General features: G+C 45.3%; 1 protein-coding gene across 3 annotated transcripts in view; it reads left to right on the top strand.

Annotated features, from left to right (window-relative positions):
* ADAM8 (ADAM metallopeptidase domain 8) overlaps positions 1-23009 on the top strand; it is an 84016-nt gene that overhangs the window by 35329 nt on the left and 25678 nt on the right. For all 3 annotated transcript variants that reach the window (XM_034777324.1, XM_034777325.1, XM_034777326.1), the window contains exons 6-12: positions 184-370; positions 4590-4655; positions 14561-14629; positions 15648-15817; positions 16609-16690; positions 21105-21253; positions 21584-21761. In XM_034777324.1, the coding sequence (XP_034633215.1) occupies positions 184-370; positions 4590-4655; positions 14561-14629; positions 15648-15817; positions 16609-16690; positions 21105-21253; positions 21584-21761 (901 nt within the window). The remainder of the gene's footprint in view (positions 1-183; positions 371-4589; positions 4656-14560; positions 14630-15647; positions 15818-16608; positions 16691-21104; positions 21254-21583; positions 21762-23009) is intronic.

The raw sequence follows: 23009 nt of genomic DNA on the forward strand, positions 1-23009 counted from the left end.
TTAGTTTTCAGACCTGAAGAAGAGCTCTGTGTAAGCTCGAAAGCTTGTCTCTCTCACCAACAGAAGTTAGTCCAATAAAAGATATTACCTCCCCCACCTTGTGTTTCCTCTGCGAATGTGTGTGAAACCCTTTTTCTGATCGGATACTGAACACCGATTCATGTTGCCCCCATCTCTTCGCAGTGGATTTTTCTGGGCCGATCAGTCTGTCTATTTAATTGAGCCGTTGGGAGGTGATGATAAGGGGGAACACGCGGTGTACCGAGCACATCACCTGAGAATGAAGCGTGGGACCTGCGGAGACGCCAATGTCACTTTGGAATACGACCATGAACCGAAAGTTGCTGCTGCAATGAAGCCCCATCACTGGGTAGGAAATCACCCTGTTCCTCTGTGTTGTAATTTAATTTGTAGGAATGTAGGGCCTGATCCAAAGCTCACTGAGGTCAATGCAAGTCTTTCCATTGACTTTGCTGGGCCTTTGTTCGGGTTCCTAGCACAGTGCCTGATTGCAAAGGTTCTGCACGCACTTGCTGGGGGCCTGCAAGGAGCTGGCTAGTCGCACAGTACAAGCTTCTCCTCCTCATTTCCAGGGGATATTGAAAGGACATAGACACAGGCTGAGGAGCTTTCAAAAAGGCTCAGGCATTTCTCACACTTCAGATACTTCACTGCCCGCTAAGTAGCATGTCTGGCTATGAGCAATTGCTGTCAATGGGATGTCAGGGACCCAGAATTGGGTTCAGGAGACCCAGGTTCAGTTCCCTGCTGCACCACAGACTCCCTCTGTGACTTGGGTAACTCACATAGTCTGTCTTTCCCTCCATTCCCATCCACTGTGACCTGGAGAAATGCAGCCTGGCTGCTAAGGCCATCCTCGTTTCATTGCCACCTCCCCTTTCCCACCACATCAAACACAGACTGCATGTCTTTACCTTTGAGATCCTCCAAGGCTTAGCCCGATCCATTAATGACAGCTGCTTAAAGCAGCTAGTTCTGGAACCCACAAGGGGAGAAGCAATTCTTGATTTAGTCCTAAATGGAGCACACAGTCTGTTCCAAGGGGTGGAATAGCTGAACTCGGTAATAGTAACTATAATGTAATTATATTTAACATCCTTGGGAAGGGGTGGAGGGGGAAGAGTACCAAAGAAACCCACCACAGTTGCATTTAAACTTCAGAGAGGGAAACTACGCAAAAATGAAGAAACTAGTTAAATAGAAATTAAAAGGAACAGTCACAAGACAGAAATGCCTGCAAGTTGACTTTTCAAAAACACCAAAATAAAGGCACAAATGAATGTGTACCCCAAATAAAAAAAAATAGTAAGAGGACCAAAAAAATACCAGCATGGTTAAGCAACAGAGTAAAAGAGATGGTTGGAGGCAAATAGCATCCTTTAAAAATTGAAAGTCAAATCCTACTGAGGGAAAAAGAAAGGAGCATAAAATATGGCAAGTCAAGTGTAAAAGCATAATTAGGCAGGCCAAAAAAGAATTTGAAGAGCAACTAGCAAAAGACTCAAAAACTAATAGCAAAAAAATTAAATCTATTAGAAGCAGGAAGCCTGCCAAACAGTCAGTGGGGGATCCTGGATGATCAAGGTACTAAAGGAGCACTCAAAAAAGACAAAGTCATTGCAGAGAAGCTAATGAATTCTTTGCATAAGTCTTCACAGTGGAGGATGTGAGGGACATTCCCGCATCTGAGCCAGTCTTCTTAGGTGACAAATCTTAGAAACTGTCCCAGACTGAGGTATGAATAGAGGAGGTATTGGAATAAATTGATAAATTAAACAGTAATAAGTCACCAGGACCAGATGGAATCCACCCACGAGTTCTGAAGGAACTCAAATATGAAATCGTAGAACTACTAACTGTGGTATGTCACCTATCACTTAAATCAACTTCTGTACCAGATGACAGGATGATAGCTAATGTAATGCCAATTTTTAAAAAAAGACTTCAGAAGTGATCCTGATAATTACATGTCAGTAAGCCTAACTTCAGTATCTAGCAAGTTGGTTGAAACTATAGTAAAGAAGAATTATCAAACACATAGATGAACACGATTTGTTGAGGAAGAGTCAGCTTGGCTTTTGTAAAGGGAAATCATGCCTCACTAATCTACTAGAATTCTTTGAGGGGGTCAACAAGCATGTGCACAAGGGGGATCCAGTGGATATAATGTAGTTGGACTTTCAGAAAGCTCTTAAGTAAATTAAGCAATCATGGGATAAGAGGGAAGCTCCTCTCATGGACCAGTAACTGGTTAAAAGATAGATAATAAAGGGTAAGAATAAATGGTCACTTTACAGAATGGAGAGGGGTAAATAGCAGAGTCCCCCGGGGATCTGTAGTTGTACCAGTGCTATTCAACGTATTCATAAATGATCTGGAAAAAAGGGTAAACAGTTTGCAGGTGATACAAAATACTCAAGATAGTAAAATCCAAAGCAGACTGCAAAGAGTTCCAAAGGGATCTCACAAAACTGGATGACAGAGCAACAAAATGGCAGATAAAATTCATTGTTGATGAACACAAAGTAATCATATTGGAAAACAATCCTAACTATACATCCAAAATGATGGGGTTTAAATTAGCAATTACCGGCTGAAAACATCAACTCAATGTGGAGTGACAGTCAAAAAAGCTAACAATATTAGGAACCATTAGGAAAGGGGTAGATAATAAAACAGTAACTATCATAATGCCACCGTATTAATCCATGGTACGCCCACACCTTGAATACTGCATACAGTTCTGCTCGCTCCACCTCAAAAAAATATATATATTAGAAATGGAAAAGGTACAGAGAAGGACAACAAAAATGATTGGGGGTATGGAACTGTGTCCACATGAGGAGAGATTAAAAAGACTGGGGTTGTTCAACTTGGAAAAGAGATGACTAAGAGGGGAGATGATAGAGGTCTATAAAATCATGACTGGTTTGGAGAAAGTAAATAAGGAAGTGTTATTTACCCCTTCGCATAACACAAAAACCGGGGTCACCCAATGAAATTATTAATAGGCAACAGGTTTAATAGGCAACGAACTTCACACAATAGTCAACTTGTGGAACTCATTGCTAGGTGATGTTTTGAAGGCCAAAAGTATAACTCGGTTCAAAAAAGAATTAGGTAAATTCATAGATGATGGGCCCATCAATGGCTATTAGCCAAAATGGTCAGGGATGCAACCCCATGCTCTCGGTATCCTAAGCCTCTGACTGCCAGTTGCTGGGACTGGATGACAGGGAATGGATCACTTGATGATTGCCCTGTTTTATTTATTCTCTTGGAAGCATCTGGCACTGGCCACTGTTGGAAGTTAGGATACTGGGTTAGATGGACCATTGGTCTTGACCCATTATGGCCATTCTTATGTTCACCCTACAGATTTCCTTTCCTGCATTACTGAGCTGTCAGCCTTGCCTCTGCTCTGCCAGAGATGCCAACCTGCCATGTCCATTAGTCCTGTTTCCCTGCAGATACTGCCATGTTCTCTGCCATGCTTCCCCCATACACAGGAGTTGCCCTTGTCAAAGTCCCCAGAGTTACTACGTTATCCTACTTCAGATCCCTGCCGTTGCCTTCTGCTATGACCTGCGCAAAGCACCTGGGAGCAGTGGGTGTGCTAGGGTGGCTTCCCTTCTACCTTGTTCTTCCCCACCCCTTGGTTTGTTGATTTTTCTCTCCCTGGATTGTGAGTGCTTGGTGCAGGGATTGCCCTTTTATTACCAATGTGTGCAGCATCCATCGCTGGTGCCCTGACCCAGACTGAGGGGCTAGGTGCTATCACGATGCAGATAGTCCATAAGAAGACATTCCACTTCAAAATGCCATGTGTTTTTTACTGACAGCTCCCACCTGCATCACAGAAGAGGCTGGAGGTGGGATCAGTTGGGGTTTTGGGCTCCTGGAGTCAGTTTGGGTTGGTAGGGTAAGGACGTTGGCCAAGTGTTTCTGATGAAATGATCAGCAGTGACACGATTAATTATCTTCGCATTGAAATTTACATTTCAACTGTCATCCCTAGGTTTCAGAGTTACACTCCGTTGAGCTGAACCCTCTCTGAGCTACTGTTTCAGGCTCCGTGCAAATGTCATTCCTCATAATTTAGCTTATTGTTTTAGCATCCCCTGGGAATTGTATAGAAAGAGTTTATAAAGAAGTGTTTGCAGTACAAGCCCCAGAATTTTTAGCCCAGGGATTTTGAGAAAATTCATTCTAATAGACTAAGTTACTGTATACTGAACCACTAGTGAAAGAAACAAGAAACTTGGGACTGCTCATGAATGGTATGTACCCCTTGAGCTAAACCATATTGACCATAGGGTTTGTGGCTGCTTGGGAATTTGGGACACTGTTTCTGCAGTTTAGAGTGGGAGGCAGAAGTTGTAAAGCAAACCAGCACCAACAAGTTTAGCAGCTAAAATAAGTCACCCAGAAACAGCTAGGCAGTGTTCCAGAATACAACACATATGAAGGAAGGTGTCCCTGTGAGAACATGGCTCGTGCGCTGCTTGTGCTCAGAACTATCAGAGATGGAATTCAAATCCTGCATGGTGTTTGCTTTTGACTTTCAGAAATCGGCTCCATTTCAGAAAGGGACCCGATACGTGGAGTTGGTCTTGGTCGTGGACAATGCGGAGGTAAGGGGAACAGGCTGAGACCAGCATTTCATTCTCCACTGCTGTGAATGAAATGCAGCAGATGTCATGTACTGCTTGTATACGGTTTCAGAGTGGCAGCCGTGTTAGTCTGTATCACCAAAAAGAACAGGAGTACTTGTGGCACCTGAGAGACTAACAAATTTATTTGAGCATCACATCAGCAACACTATAAGAGGCTCGTTCATGTGCACATGTACCAATGTGATATATGTCATGTGTCAGCTATGTACATTGGCCAAACCAAACAGCCTCTATGCAAAAGAATAAATGGACACAAATCAGATGTCAAGAATTATAACATTCAAAAACCAGTCAGAGAACATTTCAACCTCCCTGTTCACTCGATTACAGACCTCAAAGTCACAATACTCCAACAAAAAAAACTTCAAAAACAGACTCCAACGAGAAACTGCAAAATTGGAATTAATTTGCAAATTTGACACCATTAAATTAGGCTTGAATAAAGACTGGGAGTGGATGGGTCATTACACAAAGTAAAACCTATTTCCCCATGCAAATTCCCCCCCCCCCCACTGTTACTCTCACCTTCTTGTCGACTGTTGGAAATGGGTCATCCTGATTATCACTACAAAATTTTTTTTCTCCTGCTGATAATAGCCCACCTTAACTGATTAGTATAACAACACCCATTTTTTCATGTCCTCTGTGTATATATATATCTTCCTACTGTATTTTCCTCTGCATGCATCCAATGAAGTGGGTTTTAGCCCACGAAAGCTTATGCTCAAATAAATTTGTTAGTCTCTAAGGTGCCACAAGTACTCCTTGTTCTACTTGTATATGGTAGGTTACAAGACTCCAATTAGCAGGTCTGGTTTCAGTACCAGATATGGACTTGCTATAGAGCTTCCCTCCCAGAGAGAGACACCAGAGCTGTTCAGTACAAGAACCTTTAATGCACTGCCAGGAAATGGCTGTTGTAAGCTTACGTAAGGTATGTTATATATGCCACCACTTGTGGCTGAACAGTATAATACAGTTTACCATTCCATTACATCTCCCCCTTTAACTTCTACATTCCTTCTATTTACAATATTTACACTATCACACTGTCTTTGAAGTTCAGTATGGATCAGTCTGCTAAGTGTCTTTGAATTGTACTGTTTTTCTAATTACACAACCTGAATGTGTAATAACATGGTCATCTGGCTGTCCATTAGTTTCAACGACTGTCTCTGGTCTGTTTGGAATCTTTGAGTCGTCATTGTCTTGTTCTGCATCTGCTATCTCTAGAGTTTGCTCTGTTGATTGTTATTTCTGAGGAATAAATTGGAGATGTCTGTGTTTTCTGAAAAAAGAACAGGAGTATTTGTGGCACCTTAGAGACTAACAAATTTATTAGAGCATAAGCTTTCGTGGACTACAGCCCACTTCTTCGATGAACTCTCCACTGTCGGTCTCGACCACATATGATCTGGGCAATGAGTTCTTTTCCTTTATAACAGCTGGAGCTGTCCATCCTTTTTCTGCATCCAGCTTGACACATGCATAGTCACCAGGGTCTAGACCTGGGGCAGTTTCCTAACTGAGTGATATCTGTTCTAAAAGTGTTTGTAAGCTTTTTTTGCCTTTTTTTATCTGATTTGGCTACTCTCTTCATCGGGATACATTCTTTTCCAAAGTTGGACCAGTAGTTCTGTGTTATCTTCCCATCAGGAGTTGTGCTGGACTATATGTTATCAGTGTTGATCTGTAACTCAGAAGAATAAGAAATGGATCTTCCTGCTGTATGATTTTCTTGGCTGTCCGTACAACTTTCTCAGCCTCTCCCTTTGCTTGTGGGTAATGCAGCTGCTAGTAATGGGATCAAAATCTTATTTCATTTGGAATTACTTAAATTCCCCTGCAGTGAATTGTGGTCTATTGTCCACCACTAGTTGTTCTGGAATACCAAAATGAGCAAAAATGGACTTCAGTTTCTCTATAACACTGCAACATGTTATGTCTTCCAAGTGTGCTATTTCTATATATCTGGAAAAATAGGCCATGACGACCAGGTAATGCTGTCTTCTGAATTTGCATAAATCTGCAGTTAGTCTCTTCCAAGGTCTGCCTGGCAGAGGTATTGTTATTACAGGTACTTTGTGTTAGTTCTGTAATGTTCACATGCAGATATTTTATCCTTTATGTCCTTGCTGATGCCCAACCACCACACTGGTCGGCCCATTCACAGCATTTAGTTAATCCTTGATGTCCTTCATGGATGAGGTTTAGGATTTCTCCTCTCATTTCGTTTGGAATTATAATGCAATTGTCTTTAATCATTGTGACATACCAGGGCACAATCCAGACAAGTGAGCAGCTGTGTCATCCCTGCTCTGCAACATTGGGTGCCCTACAATGCCCTGCTAAAAGAGCTTCCACCTGGGCCGCCCATAAATAGCCCTCCAGCATGCAAGCCACACCCTGAGTGTCTGTGTGCAATTGCAGCCTGCCTGCCACACTCTGGCTCTCATCAGCATTGGTTATTTTGCAGGGTCCCAACACTCCCACAGTCCCAGATTCGCCTTCATAAATGTATGTCCTATACTGCCCAGCCCTCTCATGGACAATACAAGTTCTTCTTCGAGTAGATGCAAACATGTATTCCAAGTAGGTGTGTGAGCTCCCCGAGCACCGGAGCCAGAGACTTTTGCCTAGCAGTACCTATAGTGTGGCGGCTCTCGTGCCTTGTGTCTGTAGCCCGTCCCCTGGCTATGTGCGGTGGCGCCACCCTGACCCCTCTCAGTTCCTTCTCACCACCTGTTGGGTGGAATGGGAGCTTTGTGTGGTTGTTGTCTCACAACTTTGCATTTATCCTTTCTTAGCCTAGTTTGTTGTACAGTTAGTCAGTTAGTGTTTGTTAGTAAAATAAAAAAAAGAAGAAAGCTATAGAATGTAGTGGTAGTGCTCTCTGGTGATGCCCTCACAGTGGTTCAAGCACTGTCCTTCATGTGGGGTGGCGATCCCTAAGAGTGCCCCCCCCCCAGTGCTTGCTCTGCCTTGGCGAATCCCACCTTAAAAAGTGCTGTTCGATCTGTAGATCATTTAAAAAGAGGATTCAGGTGGCACGGGACCTTTGCCTCAACAGCACCTGCTTGAACAGGCCATGCAGCCTGACCCAGCACCGAGGCCCTACTCGGGCCTCAGATCATCTTCAAGCTTGGAAAATGCTGCTGCTTCTTGTTCGGGGCAGGCGCCTCTCCAATGAGGCGCAGAAGATGTTCTCCATCATTGGCACAAAAGAAGACCTCTTATAAGACCAATTGTGAGTGCTGCAGGTTGTGGGGCGACTCTTCTGCCTCCCCTAAGAGCTCAGGCTGGCACAGAAGTGGCTTCAGCACACAGGATGGTGCGGGTACCTCTGATTCTCCTTTGGCACCAAGTAGGGAGGGCAGAAACCCTGTATTGTCAATTCCAGTTCTGGCCGCCAGGCGTCCATTGAGTCCGGTGCTGCTAGGAGCAATACTGGTACCCACTATATGTGTGACATCGGCATACCAGGCTTCAGCGGACCTACTCTGCATTTCAGTCCCATCCTCGCCGCTGGTCCAAGACTTTGCAAGACTGGTGCCTTCAGTAGCCCCACAGATGGAGCGCGTCTCTGAACCCTTGGGCCCCTCAGCACTGCACTCAGATTCACCAGAGTCAGGACGGGGTACCTCAGTACTAATACCCTCCTCAGCACTGGTGCAATCAATGCCGCAGATGCGTCCGTAGCAGCTGTCACCACGCTCGACATCGAGGTACTCAGGTGCTCCGGGACCAACCTTGCTTGTGGCACTGACATATTTGGTACTAGTGATACCGGTTTCATCGGGAGCACCGAGTCCAATCTCATTCTGGGTGATGGATGAGTCAGATCACCTTTTGGTTCCCTCCAGGGTTGCTCCACTTACGTCCCATAGATCCCAGGGCTCCTCCGCTTCAGAGTCGGGATTGTCATCCTCCCCCTCCCCTTCACCTGAGGAGGTCTGAAGGCTACCAGTGGACCAGTGCAGCTATCAGGGATGGCATGTGCCCTGAGGCTGGGATGGAGGCCTCTGGCCTGGCACCTACTGGCCACCAATGCCTTACCCAGACCAGGGCCCCCCTGGCCTCAGTGGGACACTCTTCATTCCTGGAGGTCTCGTTCGTCGTCCCGGTCAAAGGTGAGATCACCCATCCGCTCTGCATTGGTGGCTGCAGATCAGCCGCTGGGTCGGGCTCCCACAGCTCCCCTTCCTTTGGAGCCTTTGGACTTTCCCAATCTGGATATGTTATTCCAGGAGCAGGACCCAGCTGTGGGTCAGCCAAGGTCCTTGTCCTCATACCTGTACTAAACGATGCTGCCAGGTTCATCCTCCCCTTCCACCCCAGAGAGCTTTAAGGCATACCAGGACCTTTCATACCAGGTGGCCTCACCCCTGGTTATTCAAATGGAATTTCTCCAGGAGAATACCCACAAACCCGTGGACAATTATCCAGCCCTCTGTTCCTGGGAGGGTGCACTCCCCAATAAATGATGCAGTCGTCGAACCTGTGAGAGACATCTAGGGTACTCTGGGCTCAGTATCGCTGGTGGCTAAGTGCTCGGAGAAGCACTATTTCATGCCTGTACTGGGATATGAAGGGTTCTATTCCCATCTGGCCCCAAACTCCCTGATGGTCATTGCAATGAATGACAGAGCCCAGCAGGGCTGATTCAAGTCCACACCAAAGGACAGAGACTCTAAGCGGCTGGATCTTTTGGGCAGAAAGATATATACCTCATTGTCATTACAGATAACAATCGCGAATCAGCAAATTTTGCTGTCCAGATATGACTTTCTCAATTGGTCAGCTATGTCCAAACAAGTTGCCTAAGGCCTCTCATCAGGAGTTTTGGGCATTTGTCGCCGAGGGTTGCTTGATGGCCAAGACATCACTGCAGTCCACCCTTGTTGTTGCAACATCTCAGTCAGGGTGATGGCCTTTGTATTTACTATGAGGACTTGCTGGCTCCAAAACTCTAGGAACACTTTGGATGTCGAGCAAGCGATTGAGGACTTGTTTTTTGATGGCCGGACTTTGTTTTCAGACAAGACTAATGAAACCGTGCATTCCTTTAAGGATTCCAGGGCTACCTTAAGGTCCTTGGGGCTGTATACGCCGCCCACACAGAGACACCACTATGGGTAGGGCTCTACCAAATTCACAGTCCATTTTGGTCAATTTCATGGTCATAGGATTTTAAAAATCATAAATTTCATGATTTCATATATTTAAATCTGAAATTTCACGGTATTGTAATTGTAGGGGTCCTGACCAAAAAAGGAGTTGTGGGGGGCGGGGTCACAGTATTGTTACCCTTACTTCTGTGCTGCTGCTGGCAGCAGCGCTGCCTTTTAGACTTGAGCGGTCAGGGAGCGGCATTTGCTGGCTGGAAGCCCAGCTCTGAAGGCAGAGCCATGGCCAACAGCAGTGCAGAAGTAAGGATGGCATGGTATAGTTTTGCCACCCTTACTTCTGTGCTGCTGCTAGCGGGGTGGTGCCTTCAGAGCTGGACACCTGGCCAACAGCTGCCATTCTCCGGCCACCCAGCTCTGAAGGCAGTGCAGAAGTAAAGGTGGCAACACCACGACCCCCTAAAATAACCTTGTGACCCCCCTCTGCAGCTCCCTTTTGGGTCAGGACCCCCAATTTGAGAAACGCTGATCTCCCCTGTGAAATCTGAATAGTATAGGGTAAAATCACACAAAAGACCAGATTTCACGGTCCGTGACCTGTTTTTCATGGCCATGAATTTGGTAGGGCTCAGCAGTATAGGCTGCAGCATCCTTTCACACAGCCCTTCCCCCCGAGACAGCAAGACCATCCCAGAAAGAAAGACCAGTCTCACAAAAGGAAGCACTTGAACTTGGAGCTTGGCCAGTCTGTTTGCCCTCCTTTGGCACTTGCTAAATGCCCATTTTGACTCTGGCCAATGACTCCCACAATGCCTAGGTTTCGATCACCTCCGAAAGCTGGGTCCTAGACACTGTCAGATTGGGCTACATCATCCAGTTCCTCTCTACAACCCCCATCCCACTTCCCCTCACACAAGACACTGCTCACCGGGCAGGTCAGCTCTCTGCTAACTTTAGGAGCGGTGGAGAAAGTTTCATGAGAACACCAGGCCTTCATGGGCTCAAAAATTCATCAAATACGTGAGGTTACGCTTGGTCACTCTCTCTATTCTCCCTGCAGAATGCTTTTTTTCATGTGGCCATTCTACCGAGTCACAGGAAGTTTCTTCGTTTCATGGTAGAAGAATGCCATTTTCAGTACACAGTTCTCAGTTTTGGCCTCTCTTCTGCCCCTCAAGTCTTCACTAAGTGCATGGTGGTGGTCCTGCCATACCTCAGGAGGAAGGAAATCCACATCTTCTCCTACTTCAATGATTGGATGCTGAAGGGCGCTTCAGAGAGGAGGTTCTCGTCCACAGCGACACCACTCTGCACATACTCGACCACGTGGGACTCATTTTAAATACTGTGAAGTCAACCTTGGCTCCCAGTCAACAAATAGAATACATTGGGGCCCTGTTAGATTCCACAAAATCAAGGGCATTCCTGCTGACCGACAGCTTCAGTCTGCAACATCAGCCTTCCGTGATGGTCTGCGTGTGTCCGAGCCTGTTGGGCCACATGTTCACTTGCACCCAGGTGGTCCAGTTCGCCAGGTTGCACCTTCTCCCTCTTCAGATGTGGCTCAGGCTGGTTTACTGCCCTGCCCTGCATTCTTTGCACAGGTTGATTCACCTTCCTCCACCAATCCTGGAGTCCTTGCACTGGTGGGAGTCCCTGGGCAATGTGTTCCAAGGAGTCCCCTTCTCTTGGCCCTCTCCAACCAAGTCAGTGGTTACCAACACTTCTCTTCTGGGTTAGGAGACGCATCTGGATTCATTGAGGGTGCAGGGCCTGTGGTCGGAACAGGAAGTCTCACTCCATATAGATGTGTTGGAGTTGCAGGCCATCCACAACTCATGTCATGCTTTCTGGAACCGTATCAGGCATTCAGTGGTTCACATGCTCACCGACAATACCACCGCAATGTACTATGTGAAGAAACAAGGGGGAGCCCACTCCAGGTCACTCTGCCTAGAGGTGATCAACCTGTGGCAGTTCTGCATCAAAGAGGACATCACCCTAGTAGCTGTCCACATACATGGGGTGTAGAACCGTCTTGCTGATCATCTCAGCAGGATCTTCTCCCTGAATCACGAATGATCCCTGAAGGCAAGTATCATTTGGAATGTTTTTGCAGTGTAGGGCATCCCCACGATTGATCTATTTGCAATGAGAGAAAACAGGAAGTGTCGTCTATTCTTCCCGGAGGAGCAGTGCCTCCATATGTTAGACATTAGATGGTGTCTAGCCTTTTACCTGAACAGAACTGAACCATTCTATACTTCGCCTTGCCCGTTCTTGTCATATGCGGACCATGTGAAAGGACAAGTGGGCTCTGCACAGGCCATCTCTAGATGGGTAACATTTTGTATCAGGACTACGTATGAGATAGTATCAGCAACGCCTCCTTAGCAGATATGAGCTCATTTGACGAGAGCATAGGCAATGTTGGTAGTGTTCCTTAACGACATTTTCATATTAGACATTTGCAGAGCAGCCACATGATCATCCATACACATTTACAGACCATTATGCGATCACTGCATCTTCCTGAGCACACTAATGTCAGAGCAATTCTGCGATACTTACTCTGATATATTCCAAGCCCCACCTCCTACAGGGAGTACTGCTTGTGATTCACCTACTTGGAATACACGTTTGCATCTGCTCAAAGAAGAAGAAACGGTTATTTACTGTAACTGTGGTTCTTTGAGATGTGATGCCGACATGTATTCCACAACCCACCCTCCGTCCCCTCTGCATTGAGGTCTTTCCCTGGACGTTTGGTGTGAAGGAACTGAGCGGGGTTGTGATGGCAATGCCTCATATAGCCAGGGAAGGAGCAACAGACACAAGACGTGAGCGCCACCCTTCTATGGGTACTGCTAGGCAAAAGTCTCAAGCTCTGGCATATGGGGCTTGTACACACCTACCTGGAATACCCGTCTGCATCACATCTCGAAGAACCACAATTACAGTAAGTAACCATTTCTTATATTACGTACGTTATTTCTTTAAAAGGAATAATATGCCAACTTATTATTTCCAGTAGTTATTCAGGCACTTTGATTTAAACACACTGCATTAGATGAAACAATAAAACAAGTTGATTAACTGCGAAGAGTTCGATTTAGGGTGACCAGACAGCAGGTGTGAAAAATCAGGACGGGGATGGGGGATAATAGAAGCCTATATAAGAAAAAGACCCCAAAATCGGGACTGTCCCTATAAAATCGGGACATCTGGTCACCCTAAGTATATTTGAAGTGCGTACAAGTAATGAGGCATAAAAGTCAGAAATTGTTACAAGAAAAATAAAGATAAAAAGCAACTGGTGCCTAACTTAACAAACTATGTAAAATTCAAAGCAAAGTTTTCTCACCACACGTTTTCAGCAGTCTTACTGACAAAACTTCTTAGGTCAGAACTCCTCCCCTAGTCCATCAGCTGCTTCTTTTGTCTCTTCAGATGCAGTGAATCAATGGGCAGAGAGAGAGAGAGAGAGAAGGGTGCCTTAGGTGTTTGTCCTTCCTTTTTATAGTTTCAGTCCCCTTCTTGAAAAACATTTCTAGCTGGTACCAAGAGACAAAAAGTCTATGTGGAAGAATGTTCCCTGCTGCTTTTTTCTCACCTGTTTGAGCTTCTTTTGTTTTCCTTCCTGCTTGATGACTCTGTTTATGGCTTAAATGCAAAGTAAGCAGAGCACCCATTCCTTTGTTTCAGACAGACCTGTTTGGAACATGGGTTAATAACACCATATAATGGACTCTTATAACTTCATATACAATGTTTCCACACATATTTTACCAAGACAATAATGACCAGCAAATTATGAGTTTTCAAATGATACTTCACAAGGCATACTTTATACTAAGATTATTACAATAGTATGTAGAGTGCGAACACCTGAGTATATTCTGTCACAATCATGAGTCCATTTGACTCACTTAGTTGTCCACGCACAGTATAAGTAGTCTCTTGTCACTTCCTTAGTGTCCTTTAGATACTAATGTAATTTAGATCTTGAAGTTGCATGTCTCTCAAGGTTGCTCAAGCTGGTGTAGTCTCTTTTCCGGCACTGGTCTGTATATGTCTACAGCATCCACTTATACCTTTACATCCTCTTTGGGCTAAAAGGTAGTTGAGGGTGATGCTGGGATATGTGACAGAGTGTCTGCTACTACCAGATTTTTCCCAGGAACATATTTAGCAATTGAGTTAAATTGCATTAACATTAGCAATAGACTTTCGTGTCTCAGTGGTCTTGATCCAAGTGCTTGATCTTTTCCATTGATGAGCGTTATAAGTGGTTTATGATCTGTTATCAGTGTAAATGAATCCAGTCCACACAGGTAGCTGTAAAAGTTCTCACATACACTTGCCAGGCGCTCCTTTTCAATCTGTGCATTTCGTTTGTCGGCTTCTGTGAGTGTGTGAAAGCAAAATGCATCTGGCTTCCACTCAGGTCCATGTTGCTACAACAATACACCATCTAGGCATAGCTGCTTGGATCTACGCTGACCCCCATTGTGGGTTTGTTTACATCACAATATTTGAGAACTTAGCTTACATAGCATTCCCCCTAGAGAGAGACACTGGAAGTGTTCATTATAGGATCCTTTAATACCCTGCTAGGAATGGCTGTTGTGAGCATAAATAAAGTGTGTTACATATGGCACACACACAGGCTGAACAATCATACGGTTGAGGATTCATTACAGCAGCTTAATTGGAAATCTCTGTTTCTTCCCTTAGTACAAGAAATCCAAAGACTTACGGACGATTCAGAATCGCATGAAGGAAATTGTGAATCACGTAGACAAGGTAACAATGAGGTATCCCTAAGCTGCAGTGAGAATGGGGTCCCGTCCTGCGATTCTTGCTCAGGCAAAGCTCCCAGAACTGCTAAGACCGTACCCACCAACTCCCATGTAGTAAGGCTGCCAGAACATGTCCCATTGTTTGCTTGCAACAATGAACTCTTGTTACACACACAAGTCAAAATACGAGGTCACTTTCCTGTTTAAGGGACAAAAGACCATTACTCCAATTTTCAGCCTATATAAAAATACAAACTGGGGCTGACTGGAATGTCTTCCTGTGCAAAGTACAGGGCCCATCTCAATCCTGCTAGGCAACCAACCAGATGGACAATTTATTAACACATTCTCTGTATAGTAATGTTTGCGGAGGGTACTTTTGAGATACAGTTGTTTGCGGTGTGTAAGCAGTATGCTGAGCGGAGTACAGAACGGGAGAAACAGCACTTACAGACTCAGGGCCTGATCCAGCAGGGTCCTGAGCACTCTGGCCCCGATCCAGGAGAGCCCATAAGGATGTAATTACCTTTAAGCATATATGAAAACCCACTGATTTCACAAAGGCTGGCCTAAGGCTCAGGCCCTAGTGGGGCTGCTGCTGGGTGCCCGCTAGTACTGCATGTCATGCCATTGTCTAGCTCTAAACTAGTCTGGGAGGGTTCAGTTCTCCTCAGAGCAGCACAAGTGCCCTTCCCGTTGCTTTCGGGATTGCCAAATCTTGTGGCCCAGAGCTGCAGGCCAAACAAGAATGGTGAAAACGACCGGGGTGTTAAAAGCTGCTCTCAAATGTGACGGGTCCCTCTGATAGGGATCCACAGGCAGAGCCTGGCCTGTAGGGAAGTAGCGCTAGAGTCTATGGGATCGGAATTGCATTCTGAGTAAAAGCGATGACTTGTCCCTCTCCCAGGGGGCACAAGGCTCAGGTACCAAGCCCCCATCCTGAGTGCTGCCAAGTGCCATCTTTGTGTAGGGATTCTGTCTCCTGCAGTCCAGCTCTAATACAGTCTCTCTTTCTGCTGCAGCTTTATCAGACTCTCAATATCCGTGTGGCCTTGATAGGCCTGGAAGTCTGGAGTTATAAAGACAAGATCACTGTGAGTCCAAACCCAGACACGACACTGGACAATTTTCTTCACTGGCGAGAGACTGAACTGTTACAGAAGAAGAAGCATGACAATGCCCAACTGATCACGTAAGCGCTGCCATTACACTGCTCGCAACATGAGCCAAAGCTGCTGACTGCGGGCACGGGGCGCCAGGGGAGCCCAACGCAGGGCTGAGGTACTTACAGTATCTAATGTAGTAGGAATACCCAGATGTGTTCTAATGTCAGTTGCTGGGTTTAGCATGCGGATACTGGGTGGTATTGATGGCCTGTGATCCAGAAAGTCAGACTGGGTGATCTGGTGGCCCCTTCTGACTCTATCACTCTGAACTTTGTGTGGTAGTGCTAGCGTGGTAAGACTGGTCAGAGAGAGCAGTGCAGGCATCTGACAGGGCTGGTGCTAGCTGCTTCAGAGGGCGGGGCAAGAACCATGAAGTGGCCAGTTCTGGGATAACCTGCCCACAAGTGACATGCCTTCCTGACCTCCATCAGTTAAGTCTTGGTCATGCCTCAGAGCAGGAGGATTTAGATCTCTTGCAAATTTTTGGTGTAAAAGGAGATGCTGCTGGTGGGGGTCCTGGTTTGCTGGGAGCTGCTGGTGTAGCTGTGGGGTTGCTAGTGTAGCTGGGGAGAGCCTGGAGGGCACTGGGGTGGCTAGGGGGACACCTGGGGTGGCTAGGGGGAGTTCGGCTAGCTGGGATATGTGGGGGGTGGTATCTAGACAGGGCTATAGTTGATGTGGTGCACTGTGTCTGGGGGACACTGCACCAACACTAGTGTGCTGTGCCACTGGCCATGGATGTGGCAATGCTGCATGAGGCCACAATACTAATTGTGGATGATGTTTGCCCTTTTATGAGTGTTTTGCCTTCCTGCAGAGGCATAGACTTCCAAGGCACGACGGTGGGGCTGGCCAAGAAATATGCAATGTGCACCAGGGACTCAGGAGGAGTAAATCAGGTAGGCCTTTATAACTGTTTCCATTCTGAACAATAGAAGAGGGACAGAAGTGAGATCCCAGAGCTGGGGGATCGCCAGGGCCTGGTGGCAGAGAAATCACCCTCTGCTTCTGGCTGATCTCTACTGTTGGCTTCATGTCTCCCCATGATCTTCATATCTCCCCATCAAACTGAAGACTTTCTGTGCTTTGCCTTTCTGGCTGTGAGTGACACATGCTCATGCAGCCAGGGAGGGGCTATCTCCAGCTCTATCCAGCTGTAGGCCTCTCTGTGCTGGCTCAGGGAGATCATAAAGGCCAAATCCTGCCCAAATAGCACAATCCATTGTGATCTGTGACCTGAACACTTAGGGCCACAATCAGCTGCCTGTGAGCAGCTTCGATTGGTTTGACCAGACTTGACCCTGGGGGTGCTGCTGGTACCCACCATCGACATGGACGGAGATGTATGGCAGGTGAGTGGCTCCTGATTAGCCTGGAGCTTTCTCTGGGGTGGAATGTACAATGTTCAAACTCTTTTTACAAATGTTTCAAACACATGGAAAGAGCCCAGCTGCTCTCCCAAAGCTGCTACAGTGACACAAGACCTTCCCTCTGCTCCTTTCCCTTTTAGCTGCCTGGGACTTGATCTATATATAAAAAAAATCAGACTCTTTGAATGTTCCCCTTCACCCATTCTCTATCCCCACCCAAGCCTCTCAGCCCAAGAAGTGAGCCCTCAGGAACTTAAATTGTTATTAAATCTCCATTTGGGCCCAAGCTGTTGTGTTCTGTATTTACTGGAATTGTAGTAGTTGACTTCTGGTTTTCTAGCCAATTAGGGAAGCTGTGGAGCTTGATTTCAGAGGAAACATAAGAATGGCCAGACTGGGTCAGACCAGTCGTCCATAGACCCCAGTGTCTTGTCTTCTGACAGTGGCTGCTACCAGATGCTTCAGAGGGAGTGAACAGGACAGGGCAATTACCGAGTTAACCATCCCCTGTCAACTAGTCCCATCTTCTGGCAGTCAGATGCTTAGGGACACCCAGAGCATAAGGTTGCATCAAGGACCATCTTGGCTTATAGCTATTGTTGGACCTATCCTCTATGAATGTACCTAATTCTTTTTTTAACCCAATTATACTTTGGCTTTCACATCATCCCATGGCAACGAGTTCCACAGGTTGACTGTGCGTTGTGTGAAGAAGTACATCCTTCTGTTTGTTTGAAACCTGCTGCCTATTAATATCATTAGGTGACCATGGTTCTTGTACTATGTGAAGGGGTAAATAAAACTACCTTATTCATTTTCTTGACATCATTCATGATTTTATAGACCTCTATAATAGCCCCCCTAAGTCAGCTCTTTTCTAAGCTGAACGGTCCCAGTCTTTTTGATCTCTCCTCATGTGGAAGCTGTTCCATACCACCAATCATTTTTGTTCCCCTTCTTTGTACCATTTCTAATAGATCTTTTTTGAGATGGGGTAACCAGAATTGCATGAAGTATTCAAGACATGGTCATATCATGGATTTATATAGTAGCATTTTGATATTTACTGTTTTATTATCTACCCCTTTCCTAATGTTTCATAACGTTCTGCTTGCTTTTTTGACTGTCGCTGCCCATTGAGCAGCTGTTTTCAAAGAACTATCCGCAACGACTCCCAAGATTTCTCACTAGAGTGGTAACAGCTGCTTTACACCCCATACTTTTTTATATATCGTTGGAATTATGTTTTCCAATGTACATTACTTGGCATTTATCAACGCTGAATTTCATCTGCCATTTTGTTGCTCAGTCACCCAGTTTTGTAAGGTCCCTTTGGAACTCTTTGCGGTCTGCTTTGGACTTCAGTATCTTGATCAATTTTGTATCACATGGAAATATGCCACCTTGCTGTTTACCTCTTTTTCCAGACTATTTATGAATATGTTGGACAGCACTGGTCCCAATACAGATCCCTGGGGGACACTACTAATTACCTCTCTCCATTTTGAAAACTGACCATTTATTCTCACCCTTGTTTCTTGTCTTTTAACTAGTTACTCATCAATGAGAGAACCTTCCCTCTTATCCCATGACTGCTTACTTTTCTTAGGAGCCTTTGTTGAGGAATCTTGTTAAGGGCTTTCTGAAAGTCCAAGTACACTATATCCACTGGATCAGCCTTGTCCAAATATTGGTTGATCCCTTTAAAGAATTCTAGTACATTGGTGAGGCATGATTTCCTTTTATAAAAGTCACGTTGACTCTTCCCCAACAAATTGTGTTCATCTATGTGTCTGATAAATCTGTTGTGTACTATAGTTTCAACCAGTTTTCCTGGTACTGAAGTTAGGCTTACCCGCCTGTAATTGCCAAGTTCGCTTCTGGAGCATTTTAAAAAAGTTAGCATCACATTAGCTATCTTCCAGTCATCTGGTACAGAACCTGATTTAAGCGATAGGCTGCATACCACAGTTAGTAGTTCTACAATTTCATATTTGAGTTCCTTCAGAACTCTTGGATGAATCCCACCTGGTTATGGGGACTTATTACTGTTTAATTATCGGTTTGTTCCAAAACCTTCTCTACTAACACCTCAATCAGTGACAGTTCCTCAGATTTATCACCTAAGAAGAATGGTTCAAGTGTGGAAATCTCCCTCACATCCTCTGCATTGAGGACTGATGCAAAGAACTCATTTAGCTTCTCCACAATGGCCTTGTCTTTCTTGAGTGCTCCTTCAGCACCTTGATTGTCTAGTGACCCCACTGATTTTTTGGCAGGCTTCCAGCTTCTGATGTACTTAAAAAAATGTTTGCTGTTAGTTTTTGTGTCTTTTGCTAGATGCTTTTCAGATTCTTTTTTAGCCTGTCTAATTATACTTTTATACTTGACTTGTTTATGTTCCTTTCAATTTTTCTTAGTAGGATTTGACTTCTGATTTTTAAAAGATGCCTTTTTAACTTTAACTGCCTCTTTTACTCTGTTTAGCTATAGTGCCATTTTTTGGTCCTCTTACAATATTTTTTTTTTTTGTGGTACACATTTAATTTGTGCCTCTATTATGGTGTTTTAAAAAAAAAATCCATGCAGTTTGCAGATATTTCACTCTTGTGACTGTTCCTTTTAATTTCCATTTAACTAGCTTCCTCATTTTTGTGTAGTTCCCCTTTCTGAAGTTAAATGCTTCTGTGGAGGGGGCTTCTTTGGTATTCCTCTCCCACAAGGATGTTAAATTTAATTACGTTATGGTCGCTATGACTGAGCAGTTCACCTATATTCATCTCTTGGACCAGACCCTGTGTGCCACTTAGGACTAAATCAAGAATTGCCTCTCCCCTTGTGGGTTCAAGGACTAGCTACTAGCTATTCACCTACATTAATGGTGTCTAGAAATTTTATTTGTTTTCCATCCTGAGGTGACATGTACCCCAGTCAGTATGCGGATAGTTCAAATCCTCCTTTATTATTGAGTTTTCTATTTTGTAGCCTCTCTGATCTCACTGAGCATTTCAAAATCACCGTCATCCACCTGGTCAGGTGGTCGATAGTATATTCCTACTGCTATAGTCTTATTATTCAAACATGGAATTTCTATCCATAGAGTGTCTATGGTACAGTTTGATTCATTTAAGATATTTATTATATTTGACTCTATACTTTCTGTTACATAGAGTGCCTCTTCCCCACGAGCATGACCTTCTCTGTAATTCCTGTATATTTTATACCCTGGTATTATCATGTCCCATTGATTATCATCAGTCCACCAAGTTTATGTGATGCTGTTGTATCAATATCCTCATTTAATACCAGGCACTCAAGTTCACTCATTCTAGTATTTAGACTTCTAGCATTTGTATAGGAACACTTATAAAATTTGTCAATATTTAGTTGTCTGCCTTCATGTGATGTAATTGAATGGGACTTTTTTTCATTTGACGTTTCTCTTCAGCTCCTATCTGTACTTTATAAACTTCTGTCCTTTCCTCTTTACTAGGATATAGAGATTTCCTTTTAATAGAGACATCTCTTAGGGGAGGATCTATCTGAACTGTGTGCTCCTCCACACTTGTTAGTTTTCCCCTAGGCTTTAGTTTACAAACGCCTCTATGACCTTTTTAATTTTACCTGCCAGCAATCTGGTTCCGTTTTGGTTTAGGTGGAGCCCACCCATCCTGTATAGTCTCTTCCTTTCCCAAAAGGCGCCCCAGTTCCTAATAAACCTAAATCCCTCCTCCCTACACCACCATCTCATCCATGCATTGAGACCCTGCAGTTCTGCCTGTCTAACTGGCCCTGGCCTTCAATCTCTTACCTAGCAGCCTACATTTATCTTGACATTGAACCAGGCAAGAAACTATGGTGATGGGCATGGTAGAAACCCTAAGAAAGATAGGATTGAAGCATTTGGTATCCACTAGCCTGCACCCTTCTTGTTGTTGCATAGGACCACAGTTTGAATCCTATAGGAGCTGCCTCAACTGTGGCTCATGAGATGGGACACAACCTGGGAATGTCTCATGATGAAGATGTTGATGGCTGCAGCTGCTTGGCCCCAAAGACCGATGGAGGATGCGTTATGGCAGCTAGTGTTGGGTAAGGAGAACACAAAGAGAATGGCCATGGGCATCGGGCATTACTGTCCAGTGTACATATTGAGCTCGGATTGAACACATCATGCTAGTGCCCCAATAGTTAAGGTACTCACTTCCATTGAAATCAATGGTAGCTCTCTTATGAACTTTAGTGAGAGCAGATTGAGTCCTCGTAGACATTTTCTTCTTCAGCTTGTTTTTTGGAAGGTTAGACTTACAGATGTTTTAGATGTGAAGGGGTGGATGGTGTTGTTCAGGTAGTGCTGGTAAAAATGGAGCTTTTACCCCGAAAGTGCAGTTTGCCATAATGCCTGTTTTTCTTTCCCTCCAGCATGATTTACCCAAAGTACTTCAGCAGCTGCAGTATAAGTGACCTGCAGAAGTTTCTAAGTGATCCCCGGACTAGCTGCTTACTGAATATCCCCAAGGCTGATGAGCTGTATGGGGTGCCTGTCTGTGGAAACCAGTTTGTAGAGCGAGGGGAGCAGTGTGATTGTGGGACATCCAAGGTATGTTGACTCCCACTGGGAGATTTTAAATAAGGGAAGGGAAGCATGGCAGCAGAACTGTGGATTTGATCTGGAACCCATATGCCCTGTCGCTGCATATGAGCTGACCAGAGCCCTGCTGCTGTAGTTGCCTGATGAATAACGCTTCCTTCCTGTGTTCTTCACTCGGTGTTGCACATATTTCTACTTAAAAGTGACTTGTGAAAGATGTTTTGCATCTTGGGTTTGTGGTTTTTGCTTCTTTGTGCTGGATACAGAGGGCCAGAGAAGCTGTGGTTTTTTTGTTTGTTTGTTTGTTTTTTAAATAAACAGTGGTTTCTTCTGCTTGTTTCAGCTTCACACATGGCAAATCTGGCTTCCCTAGTTGTGTTTGAGGACTTTCTGGGTGACATGGAGCATATGATTCTTACTATGTATATTACAGAAGTGCCTGAAGGCCTCAACCAAGATCAGAGTCTCACTGTGCCAGGCACTGTGCATACACCTAGTGAGGGACAGTCCCTGTCCCAAACAGCTCATAGTCTGACCAGAGCAGATGACAGAGAGTAGAGGAAGGGTTCGGACACACAGGCAGAGGCCAGGCAAGGAAGGATCTGCCAGTGCTGGGTTAGGGCCAGCATTTTGTTGGGTTTTATTTTGGCATGAAAATCCCTCACCCTCAAATGACTGGAGAGGGAGAGAGGGAGGGAGGGACATCTGGCCTCCATTTACCCCTTCCGCTCAGGGGTGTGGTGAACACCCCATCACAGGTGGTATGAAGGTGCATGTAGCAGTCTCACTTATTCCCATTTCTATGCTTACTGCATCTCAGGACCAGGGCGCCCCCTTCAAGGGCATCAGGGAATCAGCGCTCACGCTGGGTTGGTCTGTCATGTATACCGGCTGGCGGCTGGGCAACAGAGCAAGTAATAGGCCAGACCTCCTGGATGAGGACTGAGCAGGCAAACAGTCTATAACTCAGGCCTCCTGGCCTAAGGGCTAGCGCTCAACCAGCCCCGAGTGCAGGGCTGGCGTTAGCAGGACCCAGGTCCACCCTGCTCCACCAGGTCCCAATCCAGGGCCCTAGAAGCAACGGGTGGTCCTATTGCGGGGTTGGCAGGGAAACATGGGGTCACTGCCTCGCCTCCTGGTGACACAACAGGACCCATGTCTCATTTCCCTGGGCTTCTTCCTACCGGTGTCTGGTGGGGCAGTGCCGCAGCTGCTAGGAGCTGGTTCCCAGCTCCATGCTGAGCAGCTCGCTCTCCA

This window comes from Trachemys scripta, chromosome 7, assembly GCF_013100865.1.
Source record: "Trachemys scripta elegans isolate TJP31775 chromosome 7, CAS_Tse_1.0, whole genome shotgun sequence".
Classification (NCBI taxonomy): Eukaryota; Metazoa; Chordata; order Testudines; family Emydidae; genus Trachemys; species Trachemys scripta.